The sequence below is a fragment of the Procambarus clarkii genome, chromosome 48 (assembly GCF_040958095.1).
Source record: "Procambarus clarkii isolate CNS0578487 chromosome 48, FALCON_Pclarkii_2.0, whole genome shotgun sequence".
NCBI classification, from domain to species: domain Eukaryota; kingdom Metazoa; phylum Arthropoda; class Malacostraca; order Decapoda; family Cambaridae; genus Procambarus; species Procambarus clarkii.
In genome coordinates, this window is record NC_091197.1 from 5,611,792 (window position 1) to 5,622,664 (window position 10,873).

Sequence of the window (10,873 nt, forward strand, 5' to 3'; positions counted from 1 at the left end):
CATTTCATTACACTCAATGCTTCGTTTTCTGGGCAACCCCCATCAGTGTCTTTTCCAGCTTGTACTATGGTCACACTGACAATGCCAGGTACTCAAGAATCTGTCATGCCTTCTAGGGACACGGGTCCTTGTAAACTAATGTTCACAACTCTGTGAGGTGGGAAGGATTTGTGATCAGAGATCTGCCACACAGCAACAAACTGCCTGAGCTGATCAGGATCAATTGAAAGACTTGAATACTTTAATCCAGCTTTGTTCAATTTAGCTCTGTTCACTACATACTATCTAATACAAAGCAAATGTATTAACAGTATCTCAAAAGGAAATTACAGATTTTCATAATAATGAATTTAGGATAAAAACCCACACTTGTGTATTTGTGAAATTTATGAAAGGAATTTACAACCAAGTCAATCACAATCTCCTGAGTGTTTTCTCAAGGTCTGAGTGTGTGGTTAAGATGAGACTTAAATCTTAATGTCTAATCAAGATTAGACATTGTGATGTAAGTCACATCCTAATAACACACTCAGACCTTGACAAAGCACTCAGGAGAGTGTGAAAGACTTGATGTAAATTCCTTACATAAATGTCACACATACACAAATGTGGGTTTTTATCCTATGTTATCATGTCTGAGAAAAGACAATACCATTACTCATAATAAGAAATCTTACAAACACACATTCTACCTAATGAATATGATATTTAGAAGTATCACATTCCTTCCTCCTTTAGATTCTATGCTAATAGTAAGTGAACAGCAGATAACTTAAATATATATTTCTCATCAACACACTAATTACTACACCTGTATGGTCTGAACCCTCTGGCTGCTCAAGGAAGTTTACCATGCAACACCCTGGCGCACACAAAATGCAAAAATTATACAATTGTTTTCTTTGTTAAACATTATGCTGCTATGGGCCTAATGGCCTTCACACTGCCAGGCAAAAAAAATCCTCTTATAAAAGTGTTCATTTGTGTTCCCTGATCATGGGATCACAGGAAAAAAAAAATCATAGGTAACATATTTTGGCCGCAATAGGGCGAGGAAGTTTGGCAAAATTGAGGTGTTGACAGACTAGGCATCCTGTGGTGGTCTGCTCCACTAATACTGACAGGCGGGAGTTGCCATAAAGATATTATTACCAAATTATTTCAATGTGCCTGATTTCTGTAGGGAGCCCCTACGGCTCCCTGGAGCTTATCGGGCTAAGCTCTAAGCTTATTGTATGTTTTGTTAGACCGCGCCATTAGCTATGGAGTTCAGACCTACCAGGGACCAGTGCCAGAACCTGGCCCCTTCAGAGAGGTTTCAGGGAGTAATGGCCCTGGAAAACCCCCTTGTGGTTGGGGGTTTTCCTTATCTGCCATCTACCGGGGTTAAGCACCCAGAAAGGTACTCATAACAAAACAAACCCCACAGGGTAAGACACTAAAACGAAAACCGAACAGAGAGGTAGAAACTTCCTACAATCCCAAGGAAACAAGCAAACATCACACTTTACTGCCGTGCCGCTCGTCCATGCAGCCCTCCCCCGCCCCAGAGAGGGGGGGGAAAGCCCCGGACCTCACTGAGCCGGCTGCCTAGCACCAGTTCATAAGCTAATGTCAACCAGGATAAACGCTTCTCTGGGCTCAGTATCCTAGACGGTGTTTCCCTTCGTGGCGTTCACTGCCGTGTGTTGTGTTGTGCGGTGGCCAGGTGTTCCTCATCAGTACCAGGGCTGCATGCGCTTAGGGGCTTCCTTCCCTAGGTGCCCTGTGAGTACTGCCCCTGCTTGACAGGGTTATCTTCCCTGGGGCGTTCGGGAACCATTCCTGTAAAGTTCTTGCTGCTCGGCTTTTGCCTCGCCCTTGGGGCCAGCTGGGGCTTGAGGTCCTTGTTTGGCCTAGGGTAGGGACTGTATTGTGCTGGTTTGGGCATCAGGTGTTGCACGGCCTCCCACCTATGCGGCAACCAGTTCCTGTTGCCTCTGGGGACGGTGTACTTTTGCGGGGATTTTCTTTTGTTTTTATTTTATTTGCCTGGTGGGGGTCTGCCTTGTGTGGCTATAGTTCCACTGGTAGTGTTTGGTGGCCCTCTGCTAGGCCCCCGTGATTTTACACGTCGCAGGGGTTTTCAGTGTTGCATCTACCCCTTGTTAGCTTGGGTGTTAACCGGTTAGCAACAACTTGCCCGGGCTTCCCGAAGGCTCGGTGGACAATGGATGTGTCTTCCGGGTTCCATCCCGTCTTGTGCGGGTTTGTTAGTTGCTGTGCCCTTGTCTCAGGGTGACGGTCGCCACTTTTACCTCCGTCATGCTGCCTGTTGGGTCACTGACACCTTGAGTCGTGCGAGAGGTGTTCTCTGCATGTTCTCCAGTACTCTTCTGATGTCCTTACTATTCAGTAGTACTGACGGCATCCGTGTTGCAAGCTTGGTTTAGGTTGCTGCAACGCGCTAGGTTGGTTTTCCACCCGGATGCCCTGGAGCAGCCCCATTTTGGTTAGGTGCTGTTCGCCCCTTTCCCTCCCTGTTCCCGGCTCCTGACCGTCTGCGGGTTTTGGGGTCGGGGCGGGGTTTAGTTAGTGCTGAGACTCAGGCGGCTTCGGGGACTGCCCTGTTTGGGTTGGGGACGGAGGTTTTTGAGCCTGTTCCTCCTGCCAAGGCTTCTGGGTCTTACCAGCGGCCCTTTCTATGCTGCCTTTTCCCATGGATTCTTCCTTTTCTTTAAGGGCAGAGGGCGTGGAGGACGACTCTGCCCCAGGGCCTCTGTTGCGGGTTCCTGGGGCTGTGGGGAATACCCTTGCAGTTCTGAAGCTGTTTGCCCCTACCTGAGTCTTCTGCTTCTGGGCGGGGTTTTTCGGCCCTCTAGTCTGCTTGTTTCCCACATTTGCTGGTGTGTTTTCGGCTCTAAGGCGTCGGTCACGGCTCGTTGGTGTGGTGGCCATTTTCTTTTCTGCGGATAATTCCCCGGTTGGCCACCAGGGCGGCACTACGGTTTGTTTACCTCAGCCAGGGTGTATGAGCTCGCATTTTGGGTGAGTTTTTCCTTTCAAGGGTTTTATCCTCCTGTTGCCATTTCTTTGCTTTTCTGGGGTTTTATGCCCGTCTTCTGTTCCTCTGGGAACGCTTGGATGTTTGTTTTTACACTGGTTTTTGCATTTTCTGTCTGTTTTGTGTGTGCCCTAGAGTTTGGGCTCAGTGTCCCTGTCTGTTTATGCCTGCTCCCACACCTTGTCCCCCAGTTTTTGGTCTGTTTTGGGCATTTACCTGTGGGTTCTGTCTGGGTGCTGTGCTTTGCCCTGCTGTGGTGTAATTCCGCTGGCGAATGTGGTAGTTTGGGCTCCCCTGGGTTCGATTCCGGGTTCCTTTAGGTTCTTTGGTTTCGTTCCAGAGGTTTCTTCCTCTTAGGTCCCATTTGTGGATTCAGGGGGCTTTTCTTACCTCGTGTGTAACCCTGTTCTGCCTTCTGGGGTTCCAGGGTCTTCTTAGCTTGCAGGCTGATCTTTTGGGTCTTGGCACGTGTTGTGGTCGTGCCGGGCCCCTTGGATTTTTGTTGTCAAGGTAGGCCTTTTGGTGCAGTTTTGGTGCTCGTTTGGTGCCTTCTTCATCTGGCTGGCGTGATGCTCTCTTCCCACCAGTCGGTGGCTTGTTTTTTCCTTTCTTTATTTTTAATTTTATTTTCATGTGTATCTGTGTATTTATACATTTTGTGTATGTCTATATGTGTGTGGTATATGTGTTTATGTATGTATGTGTGTATTTATATATAAGTATCCACTCGATTTAATGGCCTATATGGGGCTGTACCCTGGTCGTTATTTCCGGAGCTCCGGTATTTCCGAAGTAAAGTGTTGGTAATTTTTCAAGTAACATTCAGGTAAGATATATTTTGTACAGACATCCACTTTTTCCACCACTCTAGTGCCTTCTACCTGTGACATCACAGATTCACGGCACATCGTTTTGATTTGTCAAGAGGCTTGAGTGTTCATTCAGTGACTTTGTTGGACATAACTGCATAATCAAGGAAGATCTGCACCATGTTGACTCGAAATGCACTCATTGTGTCAGTGATGGCTGACTAGTGGGTGGATGGGCAGGCAGGCAGGAATGGAGAGGCTGAAATGTACGCAGGCAGGCAGGAAGAGGCTGGGAGGTAGGCAGGGAGAGAGAGGCAAGGAGGGAGGCAGGCAGAGCTTGGGAGGGAGGCAGGGAGGGAGAGGATGGAGATGGATGGTAGGATGGAGATGGAAGGAAGGATGGATGGATGGATGGATTGATGGAGAGATGGGTATTGAGTTGAGGTGAAGCAGACACCTGGGGCTGTGAAATCCGGGGCCCCCCTCCCCCTCTCGGGGAAGGAAGGCCTGTGCAGACAAGCGGCACAGCAGTAAAGTGTGATGTTTGCTTGTTCCTTGGGATTGTAGGGAGTTTCTACATTTTTTTTATAGTTTCTTACCATGTGGGGTTTGTTTTGTTATGCCTACCTTTCTGGGTGCCTAACCCCAGTCGATGGCAGATTAAGGAAAACCCCCAACCACGGGGGGGGGGGGTTCAAGGGCCATTGCTCCCTGAAACCTCTCTGAAGGGCCAGGTTCTGGCTCATGCTCTCTGGTAGTTCTGAACTCCATAGCTAATGTCCTGGTCTAACATAACATACATTAGCCCGATAAGCTCCAGGGAGCCGTAGGGGCTCACCCAGAAAATAGCGTTTCATTACATTCAACGCTGTTTTTCTTACTCCTGGGCGTGTTGCAGGCTATAATGGCAAGAGCAGCCCAGGGGTTAAGGTTTCCCAACGTCAAGAAAACCGGTCATATTAAAGTGTCCTCCCCTAATCTACCAGAAAACCCAAAACAGTAAATGGGACAGTATGCACTTTTACAGCAACTTCCATTTTCTAGTGTGACAATTTTTGGCCTTAACGCATAACGCATGCAAGCGAAAAGCGATGTTCATTGTAAGAGGAGAGGTTATCTTGAGATAATTTCAGGACTTAGTGTCCCCGCGGCCTGGTCCGCGACCAGGCCTCCACCCCCCAGGAAACAGCCCATGACAGCTGACTAACTCCCAGGTACCTATTTACTGCTAGGTAACTGGGGCATCAGGGTGAAAGAAACTCTGCCCATTGTCTCGCTGGTGCCTGGGATCGAACCCGGGACCACAGGATCATGCATCCAGTGTTCTATCCGCTCAGCCACCGGCTCCGTTGCACATTGATCAATAAATCCAGCCATTATTGCTGAAATTTCCTCCATCTCCCAGCCTGGTATAGCTTATATAATGCTAAAATTTCATCTTTTCCAGCATGTTATAAGTAATGCAAAGATAAAAATCCTGATAAAACACATAATAACAATAATAAAAGATATCATATTGATATCTGCATCCATCATATTGTGTTAGGAAACTGTTGTTGCATGCAGTCATACATACTATGTGTTCCATAAATTCTGATCACATGCAACATTGCTAAGTTAAGTTCAAATTTCTAGGATATACGGAAGCATCTTCAAGACTCTCGTCCAGATTCTGTGACAGATTCAGAGGACTATGAAGAGTATGTTGATGAAACCGAAGCATCAGGTGACTTCAGCTTGTTGCTGGGAGAGAGTGACAATGAGCAAGGCAACGACAACGACATCAAGCAAGGAAGTGACATTGACATTGAGCAAGGAATTGACAATGATACATTGAGAACAGAAGACCCTTTAATTTTTGAAGATGCATATAGCACTGAGGACGAAGGTGGCTACAATGAAAGTGTATTTAATTCAAGCCATCATCACCATGAAGATGAGAATTATGCAAGCGAAGAAATTTCTGGGGACAGTCATTATGATGAAGATGGACTCCCTACTGAGGAAGACAGTATTGTTGAAGATGGTGTCATTATTATAGGAAAAGACTATGATGCTGGTGAGTGACATTTCATAATTTTAATGTTTATACTTGTTTTATTGAGTCTGAACAGATCCATGAGTGAGAATTATTTAAGTAGTATTTTCAAGAAAACTTAGCAAGTCCCTTTGACTGAAAGGTTACTCTGATTCAGCATGGAAATATAATGTAAAAAAAATATTCTTATTAAATATTATGGAGAAAATACCAGCGTTGATTGGAATGAAACGCCATTTTCTTGGTGAGTTCTGGAGGCTTCCCGGAGCTATCCAGGCTGAATAGATATGTATATCTTTCTGGCATCAGTCAATGCATGGAGTTCTTCCCTACCGGGGACCACGAGCCAAAACCTGGCCCCCTCTAGAGACGCACGAGGAGCAATGGCCTATAGAGACCCCCCCTGAGGTTGGAACATTCTATGTCTATGTCTGCCATCGACTGAGACAGGCACCAAGAAAGGTGCCTGTCTTTGTTAGTATCTATGTTTGCTCTGCTTAGATGACTAAACCTAGTTCCTGACATGAGTCTAATACAGAGTTAAGAGTGATCTGCGTGTTAACATACCCAGTGGTGTGTATCATTATATCATCAACATAGCTAATGATGTGGATGTTGGGTTTGCTTGATTCAGAGTTTAACAGCGTATTTATTAAGATATTAAATAAGGTAGGCCTGAGGACACCTCCCTGCTGGGTATCCAGTTCAAAGTCTCTTGTTACACTCCTATGCCCCTGGAAAAATACAGATGACTTCCTGTTGGATAAATAACCCCTGATCCAACAAAGAAGCCAACCACCAATATTCATTCTTGCAAGCTCACTCAAGATAACATGTCGATTTGCAATATCAAAGCAGACTTGAGATGCAGGAAGGTGGTATATGACTTTTCAGTGTGCAGGGTAAGAAAGGTGGTGATGCAATGATGCACACTCCTCAATGCATGAAGCCATATATCTGGGGGGATAGCATGGTTCTTATTCTATGGAGGAGATGGTTTAGGCCATTCTCTCGAATGTTTTGCAAATGCAGCTAGTAAGGGAAATTGGGCGGAAAGCATTCTCTTGATTTGGCTTGGGAATTGGAATGATTATACTGTTGGTCCAAGAGATAGGAAGTTCCCCAGTAACATAGCTCGTATTATACATCGTATTATACAGCTCAAGCAGGGGGATTCCCTGGTACTAAAGGAAGTACGTAATATGTCATAAGTGATACCATCTTCACCGGGGGATGTGGCTTTACCTTTGTTTAGGCCCATGAGTAATTCAAACTCAGTAAATGGCACATTGCATTCATCTTCCTTGTGGTGCATGAAGTCAACGAGCCTTTCTCAATCTCTGTAACCAGCATTTAATCTGAATTGTGTGTCTGGTGGAAGCTCACTGTCTGGGGAAAGCTTATTGAAGCTAGAGGTGGTTGCCCAAACATCAACTAACTCATTTGCTCTGTAGAGGGTGAGGTGTGCTACTTGGCCGATCTTATCACCTTTAATTCTTTTAATATCCTTCCATGCCTGACTGAGGGGGATGTGAGAGTTGAGACTGTTAACAAAGGTTTCCCAGTTATCTTGCCTGAGCTCTGTCATGTGCTCCCTTGCCTTGGCTAGGGCTTTCTGAAAGAGCTTGAGCATTGTTGGCACGTGTTTCCCTATACAGTATGTAAGTCCAACTCTTCTGGCAGTGCGTTTCAAAGTACGCAGTTTGGGGTCATTGTAATAGGCATGGTGTTTATTACTTTTCAAATTGTTCCGACTATTGGATGGTGCAGGACGCCGACCTAAAGGGTCAGCGAACATCTGAATGTTCTGTACTAGACCGTCGTTAAATGTCTGGACTGTGGAGGTGCTGTATATATATATATATATATAAGTGCTGTACCACTCTGACATATGAGCAACAAAGTCTTCACGTCGAGCAGGAAGAACACTGAGCAGTTTGCGCTTGAAAGTCCCACCGGGCAGGATGGTATTTCTGATACAGTAGTCAATCTAGGGTGATGATCTGACAACAAATCTGTTACAATAGATGATGTGCACCAGACGTGAGAGACGTTGAAACCAACACAGAGGTCTAGAATGCCTCCACAAATATGCGTGGGTTCAAGGTCACCCACAATCTGCACATCTTGGTGACTATTTAGTAGCACAGCAGTTGATTCCCATTACCATTACAGAAGCGAGAGCCGCCAATGTCCTTGTGTCTAGCATTGTAGTCACCAAGAAAGATGGTGGGCTCTGCTCGAGTGCAGGTTGGAAGATCAATATAATTGAACTTTCCTGCTGGAGCATATAGATTAAATACATTGAGGACAGAGTTACCCACATAGATCCTCATTCCATAATATTGTTGACCGGCAGTTTGTTTTTCTGGCAGAAGTTGATGGGGTAGGGATTGTTTGATGTATAGAATGCAAGAGTTACTGGATCTGAGGCTGTAAGAAACAAATGAGGGCAATTTCGGGGGTGAGAATCTTGCGGGAATTCTGCACACCTGGAGACAAACAATATCTGTGTGTTCAGTTGTTACTTTGTGATGTAAATCTGAGAACCTTTTTTAGAGGGATGCAATGTTCCAGCTAAGGATGATAACTTAGTTATTTGTGCATCTACAGTAAGCACTATATTGATTGATATTATTAGTCCACTTAATATATATTATCTATTTCAATACATATAAGTCCAGGAACACTTCTTAGCTTATTACCAATGTCACACATTTGCCTCCAATTGTCTAGTACAATTTGTCTGTCATTTCCCGCTATAGAGTCGTTTTGAACATACTTTAGCACAAGTATGGTGCACAGCTCTGGCAGTTAACCTGCATGGAAGGGCTCCACTACACAAGGTTTCAAGATCACTAGAAGTTTCCCGGATTGGCAAGCGAACACATGTTTGGAGGGTTCAGGGGTGGAAGGGGGAGTTTGGCATTCATTGCTTAAAAGTCCCCTCACACACGTGAGCATCATCGCAATATCGCTGGTGGATTTTTTCTCATGTCGGAGCTGCTCTTGCAGCCATTTCATCTCCTGCTGTGACTGCTGCTGGTGTTCCTGCAACCGTCATGAAAGGCAGCCGCTGCTTGAACAGTGGAGCGACCCAAGGGCGAGGTGATAGGGAGGCTGAGATCTGTCTCATTTTGATCCAGTTCCTTATCCCCCACTTCCAGTTGACTGTGGTGTCCAGCTGTGGGTGGTCCCCTCACAGTAGGTGACATTATCCCAGGACCAGGAAGTGGCCACACTACATCAGGGGCTGGTTCTTGTGGGGGAGCTGGGGTGATGGCACAAGTCTTCGGTCTGGTACCGGTCCCCTTGTGCACTTCATGACATCATGCTAGTTTGCTATTTTTCGTTTGGGGAGTTCTGTCCACCTGTTCGGCCTTCGGTCGTAATAATTTTACCAGAATAGGGGGTTTGTTTTGGGGTGCCAACCTTTCTGGGTGCCTTTCCCGGTTGATGACAGACATAGAATGCTCCCAACCACAGGGGGGGGGGGGGGGGCTCTATAGGCCATTGCTCCTTGTGCCTCTCTAGAGGGGGGCCAGGTTCTGGCTCGTGGTCCTTGGTAGGGAAGAACTCCATGCATTGACTGATGCCAGAAAGATATACATATCCATTCAGCCTGGATAGCTCCAGGGAGCCTACGGGGCTCCCCTCAAAAATACATTATTAACGGAGGCAGGCGTTAACAAACAACCTCCAGTGGGTTGTGGCTAAGAAAAATTATGGAAACTATTTATATGTTCCACCACTCAGATTCAGATGAGATATACGATCACACAAATAACCACCAGAGCCATACACAAGAAGGAATACCGGATGAAGACCAGACTGTCTTAGAGGAAGCTGAACCAGAGTTAACAGAAATTCACAAAGCTCCTGGAAAAGACAGTCACCAAGGTGGCAAGCAGTTCCAGTTGTTTCCTGTACGGGCACCAACACCACATCAAAGGCCTGCATCTACTATCAACAATGAAACTACAGCAAGATCAAAGTGTTGGTGTGATAAGAGGTAAGTCACTCATAGTCTTGCGTAATCTTGTCAAATATTGTTTTATATTGCCAGCTTATTTTATTGTCACACATGATATCTTCCATTTGAATTTTTTAATGTAATTCATTCATGTCTCATGTTCCTCATGTTCCTCATGAGACATGAGGAGCGAATGAACGAAGGAAGGCCTAACATGCATGAATACACTCTGACTTCCTGTCCCCGACACAATGAATTATTAGAATTATATTATCTTATTCTTGAGTTATAATTCAAACACTATTTCTCTGAATTTTATCTCTTTTTTTTCTAAAATATAATAGGGTAATATTTATAAATGCCAAACCAAATTATTCTTCTTCATTAAATTTGTTTTGCAAATAATTGCTACCTATACTAGAATTAATGGAATCAATTTAATGTTAATATTCATGATATTGTGTATCAAACATCTACATATGATAATGATCAAAATCATATCATACATAGTAATTTAATAAAACCATAATCATAGCTTCAGATTAGAAATCAAACAAGCAGAGCGTCAACGAAAGCGAGAGGAGCGGCTCAAGCTTAGGTTGGAACGTCAGCGGGTGAAAGAGGAGCGTAGGTTGATGAAGGAGAAGAAAAAACTGAGAAAGCTTAAGAATAATTTGGCACAGTGTAACTACACAATGCTAAACTGTTACACCCATGACAATGACCACTGGCGTACACCGCCCCTCTGGCATGGTGAGTTCAGGTGTAGTAAACTTGCTTTCAGATTTAGGTTTGCTGTAATTACCTAAGTGTAGCTACAGGATGAGAGCTACACTTGTGGTGTCCCATTTTCCCAGCACTCTTTATCATATAATGCTTTGAAACTACTGCCGGTTTTGACCTCCATCACTATCTCGCTTAACTTGTTCCATCCGTCTACCAGGAGGCCTATGAAGCAGGAACGGAGGACTTTTGGACATGCAGATTTGTGAACCTCATTCTGGAGACAT

The 10,873-nt window shown here is 45.1% G+C and overlaps 1 protein-coding gene across 2 annotated transcripts in view; it reads left to right on the forward strand.

Moving 5' to 3' along the window:
* LOC123764728 (Extracellular sulfatase Sulf1) overlaps positions 1-10,616 on the forward strand; it is a gene marked incomplete at its 3' end in the record, with an annotated part of 180,104 nt that extends 169,488 nt beyond the window's left edge. For both annotated transcript variants that reach the window (XM_045752788.2, XM_045752787.2), the window contains 3 exon segments: positions 5,488-5,911; positions 9,647-9,902; positions 10,399-10,616. In XM_045752788.2, the coding sequence (XP_045608744.2) occupies positions 5,488-5,911; positions 9,647-9,902; positions 10,399-10,616 (898 nt within the window).
* Between the last annotated feature and the right edge of the window lie 257 nt (positions 10,617-10,873).